Here is a 22,436-nt window from a genome sequence, read left to right as displayed (position 1 = left end):
AGGTTAGGGTGAAGAGTGGCTCGGAAGAGTGTTGGGGAGAGAGCTGGAGGGGTGGGGGGACGCGGGAGAGACGGGGAGGAGGGGAAGTAGAAAGAAAGGAGTCTTAGGGTCGGAATCTCCGGTCTGGAGTGCACCGTAAAGATAACCTCGTATTGTCGAGGAACGTGAAGTTTACAGTGGACCGGGGACTGACTCAAGGGCAAAATGGCAGCACCGCAGCTCTCCCGACTCTTAGTTCATCGTTCCCTGGAAGTGTCCGATGGGGCGGCCCCGGTGAGGCGGGGAAGGAGGAGGCGTGGCCCCTGCGCTCGGGAAGCTCTTCAAGGAGAAAACTCGGGCCCAGGGGACTGGAGGGGGCGGGGACCAAGAGAGAAAAAGTGAGGACGAGAAATAGAAGTGAGAAAGGATGCTGTCGTGGAACCGGAGCAGGTTCCGTCCGGAGCCTTGGCTCTTTCTTGCTGTTCCCTTTTCCTGGCGTGTCACCAGCTCAAGTGTTTGCGGGTAGGTGACCTCGGAGACGACTTGTCTGACGTCTTCTATCATTCCACCTGTCCTTTAATTACTCTGATTTATCAAAGCCTTTATCTCACCACCTGACATGAATCCAGGGATTCTTAACTTGGACTGCCACCCAGGAGTGGGCTTCAGGGGACTTCCCTGGTGGCCCAGTGGTTAAGATTCCGTGCTTCCACTGCAGGGCGTGCCCGTTCGAACACTGTTCTGGGAACTAAGGTCCTGCAGGCCGCACAGAGTGGCCAAATAAAAAAGAGTGGGCTTCAGGAAGTCTACGAACTCCCTGAAATGTCATGTAAAAAGTTAGTGGGCGTGTATGCCATTTGCACATTTTTCTAGGAAGAAACTCAACATGGCTCTCTCCAGAGCAAAGGTTTGTAATTTTTTTTTGTAAACTGCGGATCCGTTGGGAGTCTACATTGTTCCAGAAAGTATAATAGTATCTAGTGCTTATGGAAATTCCAGAAAGGTAAAGCCTTGCATTTTTGAATACTTTCTTCGGGGCAACCTCTCAAGCTCCCTGAGTAGGAACAGCGATCAGCAACGTGTCGTGAGACATCTACCTAGGGCTTATCAGAAAACAGACTCGTTTGGGGGAGTCTTTCTAGATTCGTTCATTTCTTCAGTGCTTTGTGTTTTCAGGAAGAAAGGAGTGTGCGTTGCTGGGATGGACAAAAGACATGTAGTGAGCAGAAGTGCCCTGTTATTAGGCTTGTAAGGTTGGTTGGTCCCACTCTACCCCACCCCCTCCGCTTACTGAAATGTCATCTTCCACAGTGAATTGGAAGAGGAAAGAAACTCTTGAAGAAATTTTATCAGAGAAGTTTACTAATGCTACACTCATATTTCTTGGTCTCATCCTATGTTCACTCAGGACTTATTTTGCTAATATTTGATTCTGGAGTCAATATGAATAAAAACATACCTTCCTGATTGTGATAAATTGATAGATCCCTTTATCATTGGCCGCATCCTAACACCTGTGTAATACTGCCAATTATGTTTCACCTCCAAGTCAAACAGTGCTTCACGTTCTCAATACTAGTTTCAAGGTGGCATGATATTGCTGAAACAGCATCGACTTAAAACCAGAATGTTAGAGCCCAGTTCTAGTCTACCAGGTATGTGTTGTGAGCTGGGTAAGCTTCTACATCTGTCTAATAGGGAAGAGAACACTTGTCCTGTTTCCTCAGAATGCTACCGTAAGGATCAAATGACATGGACATGAAGGCACTTTGTCAGTTGCAGAGTGCTGTCTGAGTGTACGTGTGTTCTGTTCACATCGCACTCAAGTATCAAAATCATAGAATGTTAGAGCTGGAGGGGATCTTAAGAGATCAGCAAACTCAATTCCTTTATTTTAAAGATGAAGAAACTGAAACACTATAAAAGATTATCAGTAGATAAGTAACCTTGTTGAAGGAAGCTTGTAAACCAGTAAGTCGTTTTTGAATTCATTAACAATTTTAATCTTTATCCTGTAGCATTGTTCAGAGAGTCATTAAGAGTACCTAAGGTAACATTCCAAAGAGAGTGTACTGCTCATAAAGTCTCCTCAAGCCTAGAAATGGCCAACCAAATGCTCTTGGTCTGATCAATCTCAGTATATGGTTCCTCAGGTCGAGAATTGCAGAGGATGGATTAGTGCCACTGCGTCTGTGACCATCTAGGATTCATTATAACCCAGAGGTGGTCAGTTTAGGCAAAATATCTCAGAATTTTTTTTTATATATAAAAGTTAAGATGCTTATAATCAAGAAGAGTCCAGGCTGGACCCCACAAAATGAAGTGATTCCGTGAGCTTTGCATAAAAAATGTAGTAGACCCTCAATTCTTTAATTTCTTATTCTCTGCACCCATCTGGATTTGTTCCTATGTGATACGTACTTTGTTCTTTTAAATGGGATCCATTGGCATAAATTCCCCCTCCCATATCCCCTAACAAAATTAGACACTTAAATGAGAAAATTAATCTGGAGAAAGCAAGGCCAGTCCTTCCAAACTAAGCATCCGAGCCTTGGAATGTATCTTCACCCCTCCCCTTGGCCTTTGATCACTCAGTTTCTGGTAGCCTCACCACTGTTGCCATGGAGACAGTGATATCACCAGTTGTGATTCTGATGTCACTCTCCAGTCCCAACAAGGAGGAGGTACATGGAAGGCTGGGGGAGGAAACAAGATCTTGAGCTGAGCATGAACATCCCAGCATCTTCATTGACTTTAAAAGTATATTCTTGAGTCTGATTATGTTTCATCATTCCAGTGCTGCAGAGGTAGGAAATCCCACTGGACTGAGAAAACAGCCCATTTTCTGATCCTCTGTGGTTAAAAGGGAGAATTCAGTGATAAGTGCTGGGCTAACTTTTAATGTTCAACCTCGCCTCCCTCTTTGCCCGGTCAATTTTAGTTTCACATCAGAATCTTCTGGAAATAAATGAGCCTCTCCCTCAGTACCATGATAGCTGAACGTACTATCTTTGCTGTTGAAGTTTTAATTTTGTTGCAGATTGATCAGATCTCCTTGGCCATACTTTTGGGGACATGAGGGGGTCTTACGTCTGCTTTCCAATTCCATGATGTGACTGGAAGCTTGACTGTGTGCTGACTTTTCCTATTCATGTGTGGCTGTTCCAAGAGCTGTTGTTTTTGTTTTTGTTGTTGTTATTGTTGTTCCCAGTGCTCTAATAGCAAAATCAGACTGGTATAGCTCTGAGCCCCGATTCTCATCCACTTCCATTCTCTCACTGTTAGTTCTGACTCCGTGGCTAGACAACAGAGAACTGGGGGAAGGCAGGATATATGTAGCTCTGTGGAGAAAATGTCTGTACTAACAGGGCAATGGAGGAAGAGGTTATCACTAAGGGAAAGTGAAACTATAGGAGATCCACAGGAAAGCTGAGCAGTGAGTGGTACCACTGAGAAAAAGATACACACACACACACACACACACTTCTCTAATCCTTATTTAAACAAAATCGCATGAAACTGATCTCATCAACAACCAAATTTATTGAGTGTCTACTATATGCCAGGCACTTAGAGAAAGGGAGTGAGAGAGAAAAAGAGAATGGATGTAATAGAATATATACTTCCTTTTTTAAACTAGTAATAAAAACTAGTCAAATAAATTTCAAAACTTGATCAGATATGTATCAACCCTGCAAAAGCTTCATTTTTGCTGCCCATAATTTGAGGTTTTCTGTGAGTTTAGGAACCTTGAGTAAACAAGAGCTCATCCTTATGATGAATACAGGAAACATGTCTCGAGATGGAGCTGTGGTCTGGGATACAGCACCATAACTAAGCCCCTGTATTGTTGTGCATTCCTGATTCATGATTTGCACTCCGCAGTTATCTCTGAGGTAATAATCACATTGACATTTTTAAGGAACACTTTAGGTCAGTCTTCCATTGTCCACAGGGTCTCTCTATTGGCCATAGATAAAATTCTTAGCTTCCAGAATGTTAACCTGCAGAGCTGTAAATATTTCAATGAATATATCCATTGTGGTTTTTTTTAATTTATTTATTTTATTTCTGTATTTTGGGCTGTGTTGGGTCCTCGTTGCTGCGCACAGGCTTTCTCTAGTTACGGCGAGCGGGGCTACTCTTTGTTGCAGTACATGGGCTTCTCATTGGGGTGGCTTCTCTTGTTGTGGAGCACAGGCTCTAGGCACATGGGCTTCAGTAGTTGTGGCACACGGGCTCAGTAGTTGCAGCTTGCAGGCTCTAGAGTGCAGGCTCAGTAGTTGTGGCACATGGGCTTAGTTGCTCCGTGGCATGTGGGATCTTCCCAGACCAGGGATCGAACCCGTGTACCCTGCATTGGCAGGCGGATTCTTAACCACTGCGCCACCAGGGAAGCCTTATCTTATCCATTGGTTTTAATATTCCTTTTATGGGCCTCAGTATCCTAATCTTTAAAATGAGTATGTTACAATAAATGGTTCCTAAGGTCCATTTATCTTCACATTGTATATAGTTAGCCTTCTTTCCTCATCAAATTTAATAGATAACGCAAAGCATCCTTTGTGTCTTTTATTTTCCACCCTAACTCCAGGATATTATTCACCAACTTTGAGGTTAAGAAATGGATGAATCCACTTATTGGCTCCATTAATCTCTAGACTCTCCTCTCTTTTCCATTTTGTTATGAGACATGTATACAGATTTAGGAGTCTGAATATCACTATCATCCAAAGGTATTTAAGTACCTCCTTATATACACTATTATCCAGGACAATTTAGGGAATTGAAAGTCTAAAACAAACGTCATGGATGCAGACAAACATACAGAAGATATAGAAAATAGAATAAAAACCTCAGGACATATGTAAATGGAAGTGTTTGCTGAATCTATATAACGAGTAGGTGTGAAAGAAGTACAAGAGTGCTTTTGAGGTATTGATTTATTTGTTTTATTGGGATAGAAGGTCTATTAGTAAATCATTGGATAAATATTTACACCTTCGATAAGTCTCTGGGGTGAACATATCCCCAAAAAGAGTCAAGCTTCATGCAAGTCTTAACCAGCCTAGCAAATCTGAGCAAGTCATTTCTTTTTTTCTCAGATTCTCCAACTTAAGAGAGAAAGAAAAATTGAGCCATCTAGAATTAGAAATAGGCTGTAGTCATATATTCATTCTTTCAGCAGGCAATTAGAAGGAAAATAATTGATCTGGAAGCTGGTTTTGAAGTTAATTATGAATTCCCTTTGTAACATGAGGATGTGTATTCCTCCCGAGTCCTCAAAGGAATGCCTACAAAGTGTTTTGATTTTTTGTTTTATCTTTTTGGCCGCTGCCATGCAGCATGCGGGATCCTTAGTTTCCCAACCAGGGCTCTAACCTGCGCCCCCTGCAGTGGAAATGCTGGAAGCGCGGAGTCTTAACCACTGGACTGCCAGGGAAGTCCCAAAGTGTTTTGAGATTCATGAACTCTGGGCACTTATTCTCCATTCCAGCTACTTATCTTCTGACTTCCTATTTAAGCCAGATTTGAGATTAGGCTAAAAACTGTCAGTGTCCTCGTTGTTAAATAAGTCTGTCTACCAATGATTTGAAGGTGGAGAATAACAATAGTCATTTCAGAAATTACTGGCCAGATGATGAAACCTTTGTTGTCATGTAGGAACCATCAGACTGCACCAAGAATGAGATCTGGAATATGAATGTGAATGTCATTTTGTGCTCATCACTTATGTATCCCATGTGAAAAATAATAGGTCAAATCATTATTTGGTAATATGAGCAATAAAGTTCATATGTAAAATCAGCCTTTTTTATTTGTGTCTTTCCATTGCGGATTCCTTATATTTCATGGAAGGAGGGGTGGATAGACTTAGGAATAGTGAAGACAACAAGAAGTTAATCCTGAGCTTTCCTCACAGCTCAGAACCTGTCCTCAGTAAGAGTAAGTGACCTCACAACTTCCTTTCTGTACTTCATTTTCATCCTTGCTTTTTTTTGTGTGTGTGTGGTACGCAGGCCTCTCACTGTTGTGGCCTCTCCCGTTGCGGAGCACAGGCTCCGGACGCGCAAGCTCAGCGGCCATGGCTCACGGGCCGAGCCGCTCCGCGGCATGTGGGATCTTCCCGGACCGGGGCACGAACCCGTGTCCTTTGTGTCATCAGGAGGACTCTCAACCACTGCGCCACCAGGGAAACGCCTGGTTTAATTGTGCTATATAATCTAAAGTCAGTAGATCCCATTGACTTTGTCATTTTCTATTAGAAGTAACTCATTAAGATGAAATGTAAACTAGAGATTAAAAGACCTGCACTGTCAACAGTCCAGGACAGCCTGTTTCCAAGTCTTCTGATTCTTTGGCCAAAGAACAGTGCCATCCCTTCCTTTATGCATGGTAATGGTTCAAGGGTTCGAATATATACACAAAATATCGAGCTGCTGAGAAACCATACGGGGTTTAACTTAATTGACATTAAAAGCTTCCTTGTTAGAGTTTTTAAAAAACATTAAAATAAGGTACCAAGAAGGTTAGGAAATCTCAGAGAAAATTTTTAAAGAAAAGAATAATTATCTTTCCGGAGCTTGCAAGTCTATTGCAGAGAGGATCTCTCCATATAAGCCCAGGCCCAGGGGTTCTCAATTCTAGATGTACATTAGAATCGCCCAGAGAGCTTTTAAGAATTCAATGCCTACATTTCCACACCCTAAAACCGCTAAAATAAGACTCTATGGGGATTGGTATCTCAGATACAGTATTTTTAAACAGTTGATCCTAAGTTTCAGTATTTTTAAACAGGGCGATTCTAAGGTCTAATCAGGGTGGAAAACCCGTTGCTTATTCAAGGAATCTATTGTATTACGGTATTAGGAAGAGAAAAGAAAGCTGTTTCCCCAGCTCAGTAATCTAAGTTAGTGGGGTGTGAAAACGGGAACGCATTCTTTTGGGAGCAAAGAACAGGTAGCTCTTGAAAGATCTTATATTTTCTTTTTAGTAATTACCCATAATGTTATGTATAACAAAAATAATAAATCCACTTACAATTAAGTTTAAATCGTGTGTAATCTGTGTTTGAGTTGTGTTGGTTTTATTTGTGGGGGAGATGTATACCCCACCACGACCTAAAGTCCCTTAAAGCAAATATTTCCAATTAACCAGATATTCAACCCTTAATAATGCTCCATTTATTTCAAGCAATTATTTTGACAACACAATTTCATTGTTAAAAAAAATGAGGTTAAGCTTTTGGACTTTATTATAACAGAATTTTAAACGAGTATATTTGTTGAAATTAAACTGTAAATATATATGCCTATTTCACAAAGATGTTTGTGGGGCATTGGGGAGGAAAAATTGGCCATCTTATTCCACGTTGCTTATTAAGAAGTATAGATCTAAGCAACATTTATAACAAAAGAAGGGAAACTTCAGTGTGGAAGCCTGGTAATGGCGTTCTGTCATGGAAAAAGAGGGCAGAGAGAAGCTTCCCGTACTTGTAGATTAGCAGTAGGCAAATAGGATAATTAGTCATGTTTCCAAGAACTAGCAAAGATGTGGTGCTGCAGAAAGTGGATGAGACTAAGGCCAAAGGCCAAGGAGTATATGGATTAGGGACTATGATGCTCACTTGTGAGAGGAGGCAGTGAGAGCAGCAAGTATAAGCAATTCTTTCAAGAAAAATGACTGCAAATGAGAGAAGAGAGAAATAGTAGTTAGAGGAGGCTTGGGAGGGAAGAATACATGTCAAATAAATTTCAGCTTTCTGGAAGACCAGGTAGATGGTGGTGCCATTACAGAGGTTAGGGAACAGAGCAAAGAGTTGGGAAGGTTCTGAAAAAATCAACATCAGCAAGGACATCACTGCCTCCAAGGCCCTTTGGATGGTGCATATGACATCTCCCTTCTCCTGGCATTCAGATACTTGGTGGAACCTTGGGGAATGAGAATTCCTCCAGGACCCCTGGCTAATTGGAAGAGGCATTAAGGAAGCCCTTAATCTTAAGGAAGAGATACTAGACTTACTGCTAATATAAGTAAGTTAGTGCTCTAGGAATTCATTACAGTGAAGCCTACGTTACTGTATAAAGTTGGTGGAGGCAAGAACAGAGAGGGACAAGTCAATTAATTCTATTCTGATCACACTGAGCTTTGAGCATGTACTGAAAATCCAAGATCTGGAAGGTCTGTCCAGCCAGGACACAGAGAGCAGGACATGCCTGCTTAGGTTCATTCATGAGCAAATCTATATCAAGCACCTCTAGAATACACCAGCCTCTGGCCTCTGCACTAGAGATACATGTGCTTAAGAAATCTTCCTGCAGTTGGGAGCTGAGGATGAAGAGGTCCAGAGTTAAGTGGGTGTGGAGTAGCTCTTGGGACAGGTCTCTGTGGAAAGCATCTCTCCTGTTTTCCACATCTCAGCCTTTTACCTTATTTCTCCTTCCGTATAACTAGCCCTTTTGATGACCCATTCTTATTTTTTTTCTTCTTCCAGATGTCGGATAGGGTTGACTGGTTACAAAGTCAAACTGGAGTTTGCAAAGTTGATGTCTATTCCCCCGGAGATGGCCAACCTCAGGACTGGAAAATGGTAAGTGTCAGCCGCCTTATAAATACTGAGTTAGGAATATGTGCCATTAAGACTAGCTTTATTCTCTCCACCACCACCTCTTATTCTTGAAGATGAAGTTATTGGGGGGGAAATGAACTCCTTTAGAACAAGTGATATTGTCATTCTGCCTACATCATTCAGCTTAGTATCAGGAACTGTAAGTCAGAGTCCCGTCAGAAGATGGAAACCGCACCAGTAACTGAATATTAAAAACCTGTTCAGTAAAAAGTATTTAGCTAAGTTAACTACTAAAAGCTGTGAAAGAAGACTCATAAAGAGTTCCAGAAGCAGCAAATGGAGAAAGCAGCTACTTCCCCTAGGCTAAAAGAGTAAACAAGGAAGAAACTAAGGCTCACGAAAGCTCCCTCGCCCTCAACCAAGGCTGCTTCAGATCTCCCTGGAGAGAGTGAGCTGCAGCAGGACAGCCACCTGCATCCCAGTGGTGCTGAAGACACTTGCCAGAGGGTACAGGGGGGCCAGAAGGGAAACGCCTCCCACCTGTGATGGCCACGTAGTGCCCCACCAGTGCCCTCTGTCAACAAAGCCAGCTGCCAAAGGAGAAGTGTTTAAAGAGTCCAGTTCCAGAGTCACAATGCAAGACAGAAAAGGGTGGACTTGGAGTTGAGAGACAACAATGAATAACTGGCACAGACACTGTGCTGAGTCTTAGGGTCAGAGATAGAAAAATAAATTAGAATTCTCTCCCTTTAAGGATCTCACAATCTAATGGAACCCCCTTTGTAATCCTCATCCTTAGTACTAACATTTATCAAACATCTGCTCGCATGTAACGTTACATCATCCATATTCTGTTTGTCCAAAATCTATTTGGTCTGCCTTATATAGCCTAAGAAAGAAAACATTAACAAATCTACATTAAGACATTAGGACATACAGATACTAGATACCCAATTAATGTAGAATAAGTGCTAACCAAAACTGCTTCCACTAGATCTTTTATTTACTTCTTCCCTTTTCTTTAGAAAAACAAACAAAAAAAATGAGTTTCAATATTAAATCAAATTAACCAAAGTTTCTCAATTTTTCAATAAGTGAGAAGCACTCTAGTGGATGTAGTAAAGAATGAAACAATTTCTGTCCTCGTAGACTGTATCATTCATTTGGGAAAATAAAAAATACACATGTGCTCTAAATAACTAGTAGACACCAATTATAAGAAGTTCATGGTAATTTGCCAAGTGGATTTTCTGGACAGTAATTGCTCTGCATGCTTAAAGAACAGATCATTTCGAAGTGGGAGATAGGGAAAATTTTATAAAGTATGTTTAATTGAGTTAGAGGTGAAGACTAGGACGGGAGGTATATGTGTTGACTTAACACTAAGCTACTGAAGCAGAAGATGGCTGAGGAGAGAAAATTAAACCCCTTAACCCTTTTCATATTCTCCTTCAGGGCCATTAAAATTTTCCCTGTTCTTAATTAAGAAAGACTCAGAAACAATTGGGCATCCACCTTCCCCAGCTGTTCAAGATACTAGAGTCTATAAGAAAGTTAAAGGATGCACGAGGGCAAAAGGTTTGGAGGAGGTGGGTGTTTGTCAACTCCATCAACAGAAAAAGAAACAGGGTTGGTACTTCCGCCAGTCACTCTGACTTCATCAGCTACTTCTGCAAAATTCTTCTGGATTGAGTGGAGTAATGCACATAGGGTGCACACAGTTTAGTTTGAAAAACATAAATAGACAACTGAAAAACTAAAACACACCAAGCTAACACAACTCCTTAGACTCCATCACGAAGCTCGATGCTGTGCTATAGGGTTGTTTTTCCTTAATGTTCTGTGAAAAGACTCGAAAAGGATACAAAGTAAAATCTACATCTGCATTATAATAAGACTGTACACGTTACAGCCTAATTTTGGAAACATGCCTATTTGCAAATGGTGTGCGCCATCTGTAAAAGTAGGTAACATTAAGGAATAATTTTCAAAAAAGCGCAAAATCGAGACTCCCAATTAGATACAAAAACGAATGCATGTTAAAGATTTTTTCAGCTCTTCAGAACCCAGAAAGAGGTCAGCCTCCGCCATAAAGAGGTCTCATGGGGGGACGGTGGCAGAGCCCTTCCTGCCCCCAGACTCCTCCACCTGGCGCAGTGCAGGACGTTGAGAAAGGCTCTGAGCCTGTTTCCTCAGCTGTACGATGCGGTCTCGCTCCGAGTGTTAACTACATTTCCTGGCCGTACTCAAAGAGACGCAACAACAGAAGAATGATCAGATAAATGCAACGCTGCTGGTCTTGAAGGTTAAGGAAGGGGCCACAAGTCAAGGGGTGCAGGCAGCTTCTAGAAGCTGGACAAGGCTAGGAAACAGCTTCCCTCCTAGAGCCTCCAGAAAGGACACAGCCTTGCCTGCGCCTTGATTTTAACCCGGTTCTTGGAATTCCTGTTCCTCAGCCTTCGTTTTCATCTGGAAAATTAAATCCAACCGCCCCCAGCTCAAGACTGCAACAGCTTCTCCAACACTGGGTGCTTCTCATGTGCTACCAAGGCCTAGGAGCAGCCTGTAAATGTTCAACAGCCTCCATTCTCCCCTCCTCTGACCCTTTCCACTGTCCGCCTGACACACGAAATATCTTCTCATCCTTAGCTGTTGGCAGAAACTCTACCTTTATAACACTCCACTTTTTTTTTTTAATAGATCTCTGCTAAAATTTCCCCAGAAGGGATAACCTTAAAATTATTATTAGACACCGACACACTGGGGAGAAGAAAGGATTCAGAGGTTTTGAAAAGAGGAAGTGCCTGATGGGGTTGGGGGCTGGGGAGATACATAACTAACGTTTCTTGAGGAACTGCTTTATGCCAGAAGATTCACAAATGTGGACAAGAATAATCCTGAGCCCCAGAAGGCAACTGGTGTCATCTTCTGTGTTAGGTGAGACAAGCAAAAACCAGAGAGGCTGAGTCACACTCAAAAATCACACAGCAAGTTAAACCTGGAGGCCAGATTCGAACCCTGGAGCCAGGAAGGAAGAGACAGCCACCCACACACCATCTGGCGTCAGCTCGTCCTCTTTCTGGTTTCAGGAGGGAAGGCCCATTGGAGAACAGACGTGGGATGACAAGTTTTGAAAGGAGAAGCCCTTCCTCATGGAGCTGCAGGGCAGCGGGCTGTTCCTGGGAAGAACAACTGGACCCCGGGATAAGGAAGAGGGGGAGTTGTGCTAAATGTGAGGGGGGTGAAATAGGGAAAGAAGTTTGATCATTGGAGGGAGACCTGGGACCACACACAGTTTGAACCTGGGCAAGTCCTTTCTGCTCCAGAGCCCCGGGCCTCCCATCTGTCAAGGAGGAGGCTGAACTGTATGTCCCCTCGGGCCTGTCAAGCCCAGACATGATGCGAGGACAGATCGGGTGAACCCGGCAGAGGGCTGGAGAGCCCGCCCTCCTTTTCCCGGCTCCTCCAGGCTCCTGCTCTCAGAGTTCCGGCTGAAGGTTGTTTTCCTTGCCCATGAACACACAGCCTTTGTCCCCTTGGAGCGATAGAAATTGTATTAGCAACCAACATTGTGTACTACTGCAAAATGCAAAAATAAAGTGACAAAATTAAAAAGATGCTTCACTAAATACCTAAAAAAAAAAAAAAAAAGATTTTTTCAACTAATTAATGAGGAAATTGGTGAGACATATTACACCCAGTTCAAAGGAGAATTTTTTAAAAAGGTATACTTACAGATCAGGAATGTTGAAATGAATGTGCAAATCAAGGCAAAACTGGCCTCTTCCACAGCTAAACCTCCACTGGACAGAAGTTACATGTTTGTAGACACACTGAATTATTTTGCATTGCTATCAATTATCTGCAGCTTACAGAGTTGTAAAGTAGCTCACACAGAATCAGAATCAAGTTATGTGGACGGCTATATGCAATGCTCAGTCTACAGACTATGAACTATAGATAGTGCATAGTTTTCTAATGAAGCACAAATTTTTTTCCTACACTTAGCTCCATTTTTATTGCAAAAATCTCAAAATAAGATAAATTTTGATCACAAAATAAGGCTAGTCTCATCAGATTTGGTCTGATTATTTATATACTTGCGGCAACCAGATAAGCCTTAAGTTTGCTTTACTGGAACTTTTTATAAAGAGTCACAGATTGGCCTTTAACAGGATCTTTGTTTTTTATTTTTGGCTGCATCGGGTCTTAGTTGCAGCACACAGAATCTTCATTGCAGTGCACAGGCTTCTCTCTAGTTGCAGCATGTGGCTCCAGAGCCATGGGCTCTGTAGTTTACGGCACGTGGGCTCAGTAGTTGTGGTGCAAGGACTTAGTTGCCCCCGTGGCATGTGGGATCTTAGTTCCCCAACCAGGGATCGAACCCACGTCCCCTGCATTGGAAGGTGGATTCTTAACCACTGGACCACCAGGGAAGTTCCAAATTGGCTTTTAAAGGCCTCCATTATTTGCTGTCCTGAGAGCAGGGAGTCAAAACTAAGAAACTCTCTCCACCAGGTTTCACCTGCAGTCCCTAGAAAAATAGGCATGTATTCTGTTGGATTCCTGTGAAACTATTGTTCCTAAATATAGTCTCAGCCACTTACATTAATCATAATTTTTAACCTAAGTACTTTCCAATCTATTTCACAAAGAAACCTGGGAGAGAGGAGGTTTACAATGGTGAACTGTCACATAGCAGCTGAAGTGCAGACTAACAGAGCTTATGGACCAGACAGGACGACTCTCTACAGACATACACATCCCTTATTACAATCTAAGTGGCAAAAACAAACACATTCATTAACAGACCCAAAGGTTTAACCTATCTATAGTAATAAAAATAGAAAGCAAAAGCATATAAGTTATGCTTAGCTATTAGTGTTTCACTATTCTGTCTTACTTAGAAATGATCTAAGTATCCAGTGAATATCCATTAATTAGCTCAATTTAATACCAGTCCAGTGTTTTAAGTTACATAAGGATGTTGGAAATTTATCATCAAGCTGACATACTATAAAACATAATAACTGTTGAAACAAAGTTTGTCAGGATAAATATTCAATTTGATTAAACATATTTATATTTTTCATGATCTTAAACATTAAGTACAAGTAATACTAGCTGATTGGATCTGCATAACCTGTATAAGTTTATGAAGAGCACATCAACATAAAATAAAAACGCACACTTAACATTATACCTAACTCTGGTAAATCAGAAAAGACGTAGCTGTTTTTTTTTTGTTTTGTTTTGTTTTGTTTTGTTTTTTGCGGTATGTGGGCCTCTCACTGCTGTGGCCTCTCCCGCTGCGGAGCACAGTCTCCGGACACGCAGGCTCAGCAGCCATGGCTCACGGGCCCAGCCGCTCCACGGCATGTGGGATCTTCCCAGACCGGGGCACGAACCCACGTCCCCTGCATCGGCAGGTGGACTCTCAACCACTGCACCACCAGGGAAGCCCGTAGCTGTTTTTATTAAACAAAAATTATTAAACTAATCTTATTTACCAAAAATTTACCCAACTATGTGAACTTAGATTCCTAAAATATTTCTGAGCTAGGCGCTATAAGAATACTTTTTCCAGTCAGAATAGAGATTCTTTTGCTCAAGAAACTTTATAATATTAACTTGTTAATACCATGTGGAGGTAGGAAGACATTATTACTTACACTTAATGCTTTTCTGAATGGCAGACACATAATGATTCGAACACTGATAAATAGCTTAGAGCCTCAATTCTAAACTTTCATCCAGTAGATTCAAATGTCCAGTTTTCAACCAAAAAAATTCACAAGTCATACAGAGAAACAGGAAAGTATGGCCTATTCAAAGGAAAAAAATAAATCAATAGAAACTGTCTCTGAAAAAGACCCAATGGCAGATCTACTAGACAAAGACTTTAATATGACTGTCTTCAAGATGCTCTAAGAACCAAGGGAAAGATGTGGAGAAAATCAAGAAAATGATGTATGAACAAAGTGGAAATATCCATAAAGAGATAAAAAACCTAAAGATAAACTAAAAGAAATTCTGGAGCTGAAAAGTACAGTAACTGAAATGAAAAAAATCACTAGAGGGATTCAAAGGCAGATTTGAGCAGGCAGAAGAAAGAATTAGCAAAATTGAAGATAGGACAATGGAACTTATCAAGTCTAAGGAACAGAAAGAAAAAAAGGATTGAAGAAACAAAACAGAGCCAGAGGGCTCTGTGGGACACCATCAAGAGAACAAACATGCAGCATGGGAGTCCCAGTAGGAGAAGACAGAAAAAAAGGGACAGAGAGAATATTTGGAGAAATAATGGCTGGAAACTTCCCAAATCTAATGAAAGATGTGAACATAAACATCCAGAAGTTCCGTGAACTCCAAATAGGATGAAATCAAAAGACCCGCGCTGGGATACGTCATAATCACACTTTCAAAAGGCAAAGACAAATGGAATATGGGTAGAAGTGATGTTTGTCACTTCCAGGCCTGGACAACAAAAGTTTCTCATTCAGTCCTCCACAGTCTCTGGTGTTTCCCATACACTGGCTCGAAGGAAAGATTCTGAGTCCCTAAGGAAGGGTGAAACCATGCAAAAGCAGAGCCTGAGTCCCTGAGTCACTGCAAAGAAGGCTGCTCATCAAATGCCCTCTCTAAATGATGTTACACACAGACACTATATACATATTGAATTGTTTTATTATAGTTTATGATACACATCATTCATCTCCCCTACATCACCTCTGCAAAGTGGGCTATCAGGTTGGTCCCCCTGGTGAATAGTTTGTATGCTGGAACCCACTGAATTTTCCATTTCTTGGAAGTCTTTGCTCTGACTCCACCACCTTTTCTCTGTCCCTTTCTCAGACATGCATACAGGCAGCTCTCTTTCCTACAGCTTCCTCTTAAAGCTAAATTTTGTCCTTTTAGAAGTTCACCCTTGTTACTGACCTCTGGTTCAGAAAAATAATTTTTTAAAAGATTCATACAGAAACTCAGTAGTCTCTTCACACCTCCCACCCAGGCTGATGGGAATGAATTGCAGGACACACCCCTAGCCATGCTCTCTTCCAGCACTTCTGTTTTCACCCAGAGCACTACTTCCCATACATGTAGGAAGTCAAGTTTTATTCCCTAGTACTCCACAGCTGGTTAACCATGTTTCACCACATTACCCTAATGATCAAGCTTCTTGACTTCTCTTCCTCTTCTCTTACCTCTTCTGAAGTCTAATCTTCATTTGACATGTTTAAGGAGTACTACCTGTCTGATACATTCCATTCCAAGTGTACACATTATTTTGTGCATATTATCTCGTTTAATCTTAATCACAATCATATGAGGAAATTATTTAAAAATAATAATAACTACCATATGATCCAGCAGTTCCACTTCCTGGTATATATCTAAAGGAAACAAAATCACCATCTCGAAGAGATATCTGCACCTCTGTGTTCACTGCAGCATTATTAACAGCAGCCAAGACATGGAAAACAACCCAAGTGTCCATTGATGGACAATGAATAAAGAAAATGTGGTTCATATATACAGTGGAATATTATGAGAAGAAGGAAATCTTGCCATTTGTGACAATAGCTGCTAAGTGAAATAAGTAAGACAGAGAAAGACAAATACCATATGATCTCACTTATATGTGGGCTCTAAAAATAAAAAAGAACACATAAACTCATAGGTGCAGAGAACAGATGGGTGATTGCCAGAGGTGGGTGGGCAAAATGGGTGAAGGAGGTCAAAAGGTGCAAACTTCCAGTTATAAAATAAATAAATCCTGGGGATATAATGTACAGCATGGTGACTATAGTTCATAATACCGTAGTATATATTTTGTATATTTGAAAGTTGCTAAAAGAGTAGATCTTAAGAGAGCTCAGCACAAGAAAAACATTTTTGAACTAGGTGTGGTGATGGTGGACGTTTGACTTCCTGTGATGATCATCTCACAATACGTATACAGATATCGAATAATTACAGGTGTTGTACACCTGAAACTAATGTAATGTTATATGTCAACTATATTTCAATGGGAAAAAAACTCTTTTAGTCATGTGTCAAAGGTAAACACAGAAACCCAAAACTCACCTGTCCAGAGGTTAAAGAACCCTTCTCCTTCCAACTAGGCACAAAATTCCAAACTGATTTGAGCTTAAGATAGGCAAAACAATACTAGCAAAATAGATTTTCTGTTGTCTGTCACCAACAGAGAATAGATCTCTATAAACCATTAATCCATTAAAGAAATCATCAAATGGTGATGCAATAAAACCACATTCTCAAGCATTGCTGCCACCGGTGATTATTGGCCATGGAAAAACCAAAATGAAAACCAAAACCAAAATTCGTAGAGAGGAAAATTAAAACTAGAAAAACAGAACGTTTGCAAACTTCTGTTGCCCTTTGCATTCACCTTTGGGGGCCTAAGAAAAGATGCACCTGGTACACTATCCTCATGATGACATTTACCTCTGTTAGGCAAATCTGTTGGACATCTTGGCAAAGACTTCCAAAACTGTTAAAAGATCATTTTCAGAGAAAGGTGAAATAATGACTCTCATATGAATATTAAAATAAATTGTGAAAGATTTTATTTAACTCATTAATGAGGAGCTGGTGCAGTTCAAAGGAGAATCAAAGGAAAAAGACATATATAGATCAGGAATATGGAAGTGAATGTGCAAATGGAAGCAAAACTGACCTTTTCCACAGTGGGAGAGACAGTAAGTAATTCTTCCCTGGTCAGAATTAATATGTGTGTAGACAAGAATTATATTGCATTGCTATCAGTTATCTACAGTTTACAGAGTTTTCAGATATCTCTGAGAGAATCAGAATCAGAAAATGTGGAAAGGTATGCTATAGATTATGCATAGTTTTCTACTAGAGCACAAATTTCCTTATAGTAGCTATTATTCAAATTAGCAGAACCATTTAGGAGGACTTTGAACCAAGCTCTGTAGCCCAAAAGCAACTTAAACCAGTCTGTAGAGGTCCAGCTGCTTTTCTCTTCTTCCCAAGTCATCCAAACATAACAGAATACCGTAGGGGTGGAGAGTGCCAATTTTAGAATCCAAACTAGATTTGAATACTAGCCCCCATCGTGTAGGAGCTGTGAGATGTTAGTCAGTATTTAACTTCTCTAAGCCTCAGTTTTCCACCTGTGAAACTGGAAGAGGGATAACCACCTTACAGGGTATGTATGAGAATTAAATAAAATAACATGCATAGAGCACTAAGCACAGTGCCTGGTAGACCTAAGTATTTAACAAATAGTAGCCAGCAATTCTGTAATACTTGGTAGTTAAAATACCAAATTATTCTTTAAAGATGGACAGTACTTGGGGTCATCCCCAGACAGATACAACTCGTCATTACAATGATCCCTTACATTTGATGGTAAATAGGATACTTTTACATACATTCTTATTGTAGCCTATGTTCAAGTGAAGATTATAGATTACAGTAGGTAAATATATAAATATGTCTATGTGCTTATCACCGCTAATGTCCACCAAAGACTCTGCATTCACTCAAAACTAATAAATTGTCCACAGATACTAACTCCTCAATTACAGATCAGATTTTTAACTTAAGTCATGTCCAGGAGTCCACTGGAAGCCATTGATCATATCAGATTGTGCTTGTGTAGCCCAGTAAAGTGATGAATTAGGCACAACTGTCCTTGAATTTTCAAATTTTTTGAAAACTGTGCTGGAATAAGAGACCTAAATAAAACAGATCAACCATTAAAAAATAGCAATTAATAGCAATACATGAAATCTCTGATTCAGCTCAAATGCTACCTCTGTAGCTGCTGACAGTCAGATCTTTTTTTTATATATAAATTTATTTAATTTATTTTTTGGCTGCATTGGGTCTTCGTTGCTGCTCACGGGCTTTCTCTAGTTGCAGCAAGTGGGGCCACTCTTGGTTGCGGTGCACAGGCTTCTCATTGCAGTGGCTTCTCTCTTTTTTAAAGTATTTTCTTAAATTATTTATTTATTTATTTATTTTTGGATGCGTTGCGTCTTTGTTGCTGTGCGCGGGATTTCTCTAGTTGCAGCAAGTGGGGCACTTTTCGTTGCGGTGCCTGGGCTTCTCATTGCAGTGGCTTCTCTTGTTGTGGAGCATGGGCTATAGGCGCACGGGCTTCAGTAGTTGTGGCACGCGGGCTCAGTAGTTGTGGCTCGTGGGCTCTAGAGCTCAGGCTCAGTAGTTGTGGCACACGGGCTTAGTTGCTCCACGGCATGTGGGATCTTCCCAGACCAGGGCTTGAACCCGTGTCCCCTGCATTGGCAGGCGGATTCTTAACCACTGCACCACCAGGGAAGCCCACAGTGGCTTATCTTGTTGCGGAGCATGGGCTCTAGGTGCGTGGGCCTCAGTAGTTGTGCCACGCGGGCTCAGTCGTTGTGGCTCACGGGCTCGAGAGCGCAGGCTCAGTAGTTGTGGCGCACGGACTTAGTTGCTTCACAGCATGTGGGATCTTCCTGGACCAGGGATCAAACCCATGTCCTCTGCGTTGGAAGGTGGATCCTTAACCACTGAGCCACTGGGGGAGCCCTGACAGTCATATCTTAAGGACAGATGTTTCTGGAGTCAGTATAGTGCAGTGGCCAAGAGCATGGGCCCTGGAGTTGCCTGCCTGGGTTGGAATTCCTCCTCCGTCAATGATTATAGCTGTATAACCTCAGGTAAGAAACTAACTTAAATCTCTCAGTTCTTCAATTTCCTCTTCTGTAAAATGTGGGTAATAAGAGAGCTAGCATTTAAGTTTACTGCCAGAATAATATTAAATGAGATAACAGGCCTAAAATACTTGCAGCAGTGCCTGATACAGAGTAAGCACTCAATAAATGTCAGTTACATCTATGGGGCTGATGGAGCAGTTAAGACTTGAGAGAGGCAACCATTTTTGTAACTGATCTTTGAGGTTGTCCTGAATATCCCATATCTTTGCTTTGTTATAGTTGGATGAATCCTTGTCTGTTTTTAAGGAAGCCTCACACGATCCCATCAGAGTGCTCAGCTGGCTCCGCAGAGACCTGGAAAAAAGCACAGCAGGGTTCCAAGATGTTAGAAGATTCAAGCCTGGAGAAGCATCATTTGGTGGGGAAATGGTCAACTCAGGAGACCCAGGCAAAAGTTTCTGTGTGGACTATTCTAACACCACCACCAAGGGCAGTCCAGGGAGATTGCATTTTGAGATGAGTCACAGAGAGAACCCTTACAGTGGCCCCAGTGCCCACGTTGGTAACAGGAGCTCAGTAGACGAAGGTTCCTTCTATGCCAGTCACCTCACAAATCTCGTCATAGCCATGGCCCGCAAGGAGATCAACGAGAGGATTGAAGGCTCTGAGAACAAATGCGTCCATCAGTCAGTGTACATGGGGGATAAGCCCGCACCCAACAAAAGCCTGAGCGAGGTGGCATCAGAGCTGGTGAACAAGACTGTCTCTGCCTGTTCCACAAACTCCACCTCGGATAAGGCTCCTGGCTCCTGTGACAGAGCCTCAGGAACATTACAGAGTCCCCTGAATTTAAAATACAAAACTGCTTTGAAGATCAAGGACAGCACCAAGGAAAGCAGGAGTCCAGACGACAAGCCTTCTAAGAAGTCTTTCTTCTATAAGGAAGTGTTTGAATCTTGTAACGCAGGTGATGCCCCAGAGGGCGGAAAGTCCTTACCCGCACAGGGAGAGATGTTCAGAGAGCAGGAAAGGCCCGATGACTTCACAGCTTCTGTCAGTCAAGGGATCATCACCTATGCTAATAGTGTGGTATCTGATATGATGGTCTCCATCATGAAGACACTGAGGATCCAAGTGAAGGACACGACCATCGCCACCACCCTGTTAAAGAAGGTCCTGGTCAAGCATGCGGAAGAGGTGGTCTCAGATCTAATTGATTCCATGATGACTCACCTACACGACGTCACAGGGGCCCTCATGACTGATACGGACTTTGTCTCGGCCGTGAAAAGAAGTCTCTTCTCTCTTGGAAGCCAGAAGGCTACAGATATCATGGATGCCATGCTGGGTAAACTCTACTCAGTGACACTTGCCAAGAAACCTCCTGAGACTGTCAGGAAAACCAAGGACAAGTCTGAGAGTTATTCCCGCATGTCCATGAAAGGAATGAGTGACCCTAAAAACCGAAACATCAATTTTGCATCCATGAAATCTGAAGGTAAATTGAAGGGAAAAATATGCTCTCCTGTACCCAAACCCGAGAAGGAGAAGACTTGTGTTGAAACTCTGGGTGAGCACATCATCCAAGAAGGACTGTCCCTGTGGCATAAAAATCAGCAGAAAGAAGGAAAATCTCCAGGTTTCCAGTGTGCACCATTTGTAGCTTCCAACAAACAGTATAAGCCTGCACCAGACTTTCCCTTGGGAGTTCCTTTCGATCCTTGCAACCTCAGACCCTCTGTACATCACCCAGAGAAACCGGAGAATTTTATGTATGATTTAGACTCCTGGGCCAAGGACCTGATCGTATCTGCCTTACTTCTGATTCAGTACCACCTGGCCCAGGGGGGAAGCATGGATGCACAGAGTTTCCTTAAAGCTGCTGGCAGCACCAGCTTGCAGGCCAACAAGTCCCCTGCAGTTTCTGATGAGTCTGGCCTTAGGTCTCCTCATATGGGGGTTGACCAAGAAGAAGCAGAAAAGAAGGATCTAATGAGCGTTTTCTTCAACTTCATCCGGAACTTACTCGGTGAGACCATTTTCAAGAGCGACGGTAGCTCTGAACCCAAGCCAACTAAGGAAGAAGACAGTCCCCAGTGTGAAAGACCTGTAACTCCTTCTCCCATCAAATTAAACGAAGGCGATGAGGCTGGAGGTACTTTTGCTGGGCTGACCAAGAAGGTTGCTAACCAGCTAGATGACCCCATGAACGGGCAAATGGTAGAACATCTGATGGACTCAGTGATGAAGTTGTGTCTCATTATTAAAAAGTCCTGTGACTCTCCGTTGGCAGAACTAGGAGATGATAAGTCCGGGGATACCAACGGGCCAACTTCAGCCTCCCCAGATAGTTTACATGTGTGTTTGCCAACCAAGGGCACAGGGACAGCAGAGATCCTCCTGAAGAATGCTTATGAAGCTATCTATAACAAATTGAGAGGTATATCAGGACAGCTTCCCGGAGGGTGTGCCGCACCCCAAGTGATTGTCAGCAGTCACAACCTAACCGATACGGCTCAGAACAAGCAACTCCAAGCCGTTCTTCAGTGGGTGGCCGCCTCTGAGCTCAATGTCCCCGTTTTGTACTTTGCTGGTTACGATGAAGGAATCCAGGAGAAGGTAAGGAAGTAGAATCGGGAATTTGGGAAGATTTATTAGGGGTTAATTAGGGTTTTAAGTTCTTTTTTTCTTTCTGAATGGAAAGAGAGCCATGAGAAAGGTAGAGTGGGGACAGTAAAAATTTGAAGCTCATGCCTCATGGTAGAGATAATGGGTAAATTAAAATTCAATTTTGCCCAATAGGAGGCGTATCAAAGGGTAAAAGAGAGAAAAATCATTTTTTTCTTTTTTTTTTCTGCGTATATTGATGGAAATGCACAAATAAGGAACCTCCAAGAGACTTGGTGAAAGAATCAGATCAAGGTCTGGGCTCAGGCTGAATTCTGCATACAGCTTTGCCCAAAGAATGAGAAGGAGCTGCTGGGAAGCATCCCATCCTGGGGATGTATTGCCGGGCTGGGGAGGCGGGGTGTTGAAGGGCTAGACTGTTGGCCTTTTCAAGCCTGTCATTCCTCTCTTAGCTGGTGGTCTAGGAAGTGTTGGGGATTTGAAGGGATTCAATAAATAACATCCCTCTTCCCCTCACCCTGAGTTCTGAATCAATTGAGAAGTAAGACCAAAGAATAAGGCAGATG

General features: G+C 42.1%; 1 protein-coding gene across 4 annotated transcripts in view; it reads left to right on the top strand.

Annotated features, from left to right (window-relative positions):
* Positions 1–24: 24 nt before the first annotated feature.
* Positions 25–22,436, top strand: part of AKAP3 (A-kinase anchoring protein 3) — a 29,507-nt gene continuing 7,095 nt past the window's right edge. The window contains exons 1-3 of one of the 4 annotated variants that reach the window (XM_081248160.1): positions 25–273; positions 8,474–8,569; positions 19,549–21,861. In XM_081248160.1, coding sequence (XP_081104286.1) covers positions 205–273; positions 8,474–8,569; positions 19,549–21,861 — 2,478 coding nt within the window. In that variant the 5' untranslated portion in view covers positions 25–204. Of the gene's footprint in view, positions 502–2,726; positions 2,787–8,473; positions 8,570–19,521; positions 21,862–22,436 lie in introns of those variants that run through there. The other 3 variants (XM_081248159.1, XM_081248162.1, XM_081248161.1) reach the window with 3 other exon arrangements.

Source organism: Mesoplodon bidens, assembly GCF_964165515.1.
Source record: "Mesoplodon bidens genome assembly, chromosome: 11".
Lineage (NCBI taxonomy): Eukaryota > Metazoa > Chordata > Mammalia > Artiodactyla > Ziphiidae > Mesoplodon > Mesoplodon bidens.
This window is presented reverse-complemented; position numbering and strand designations above follow the sequence as displayed.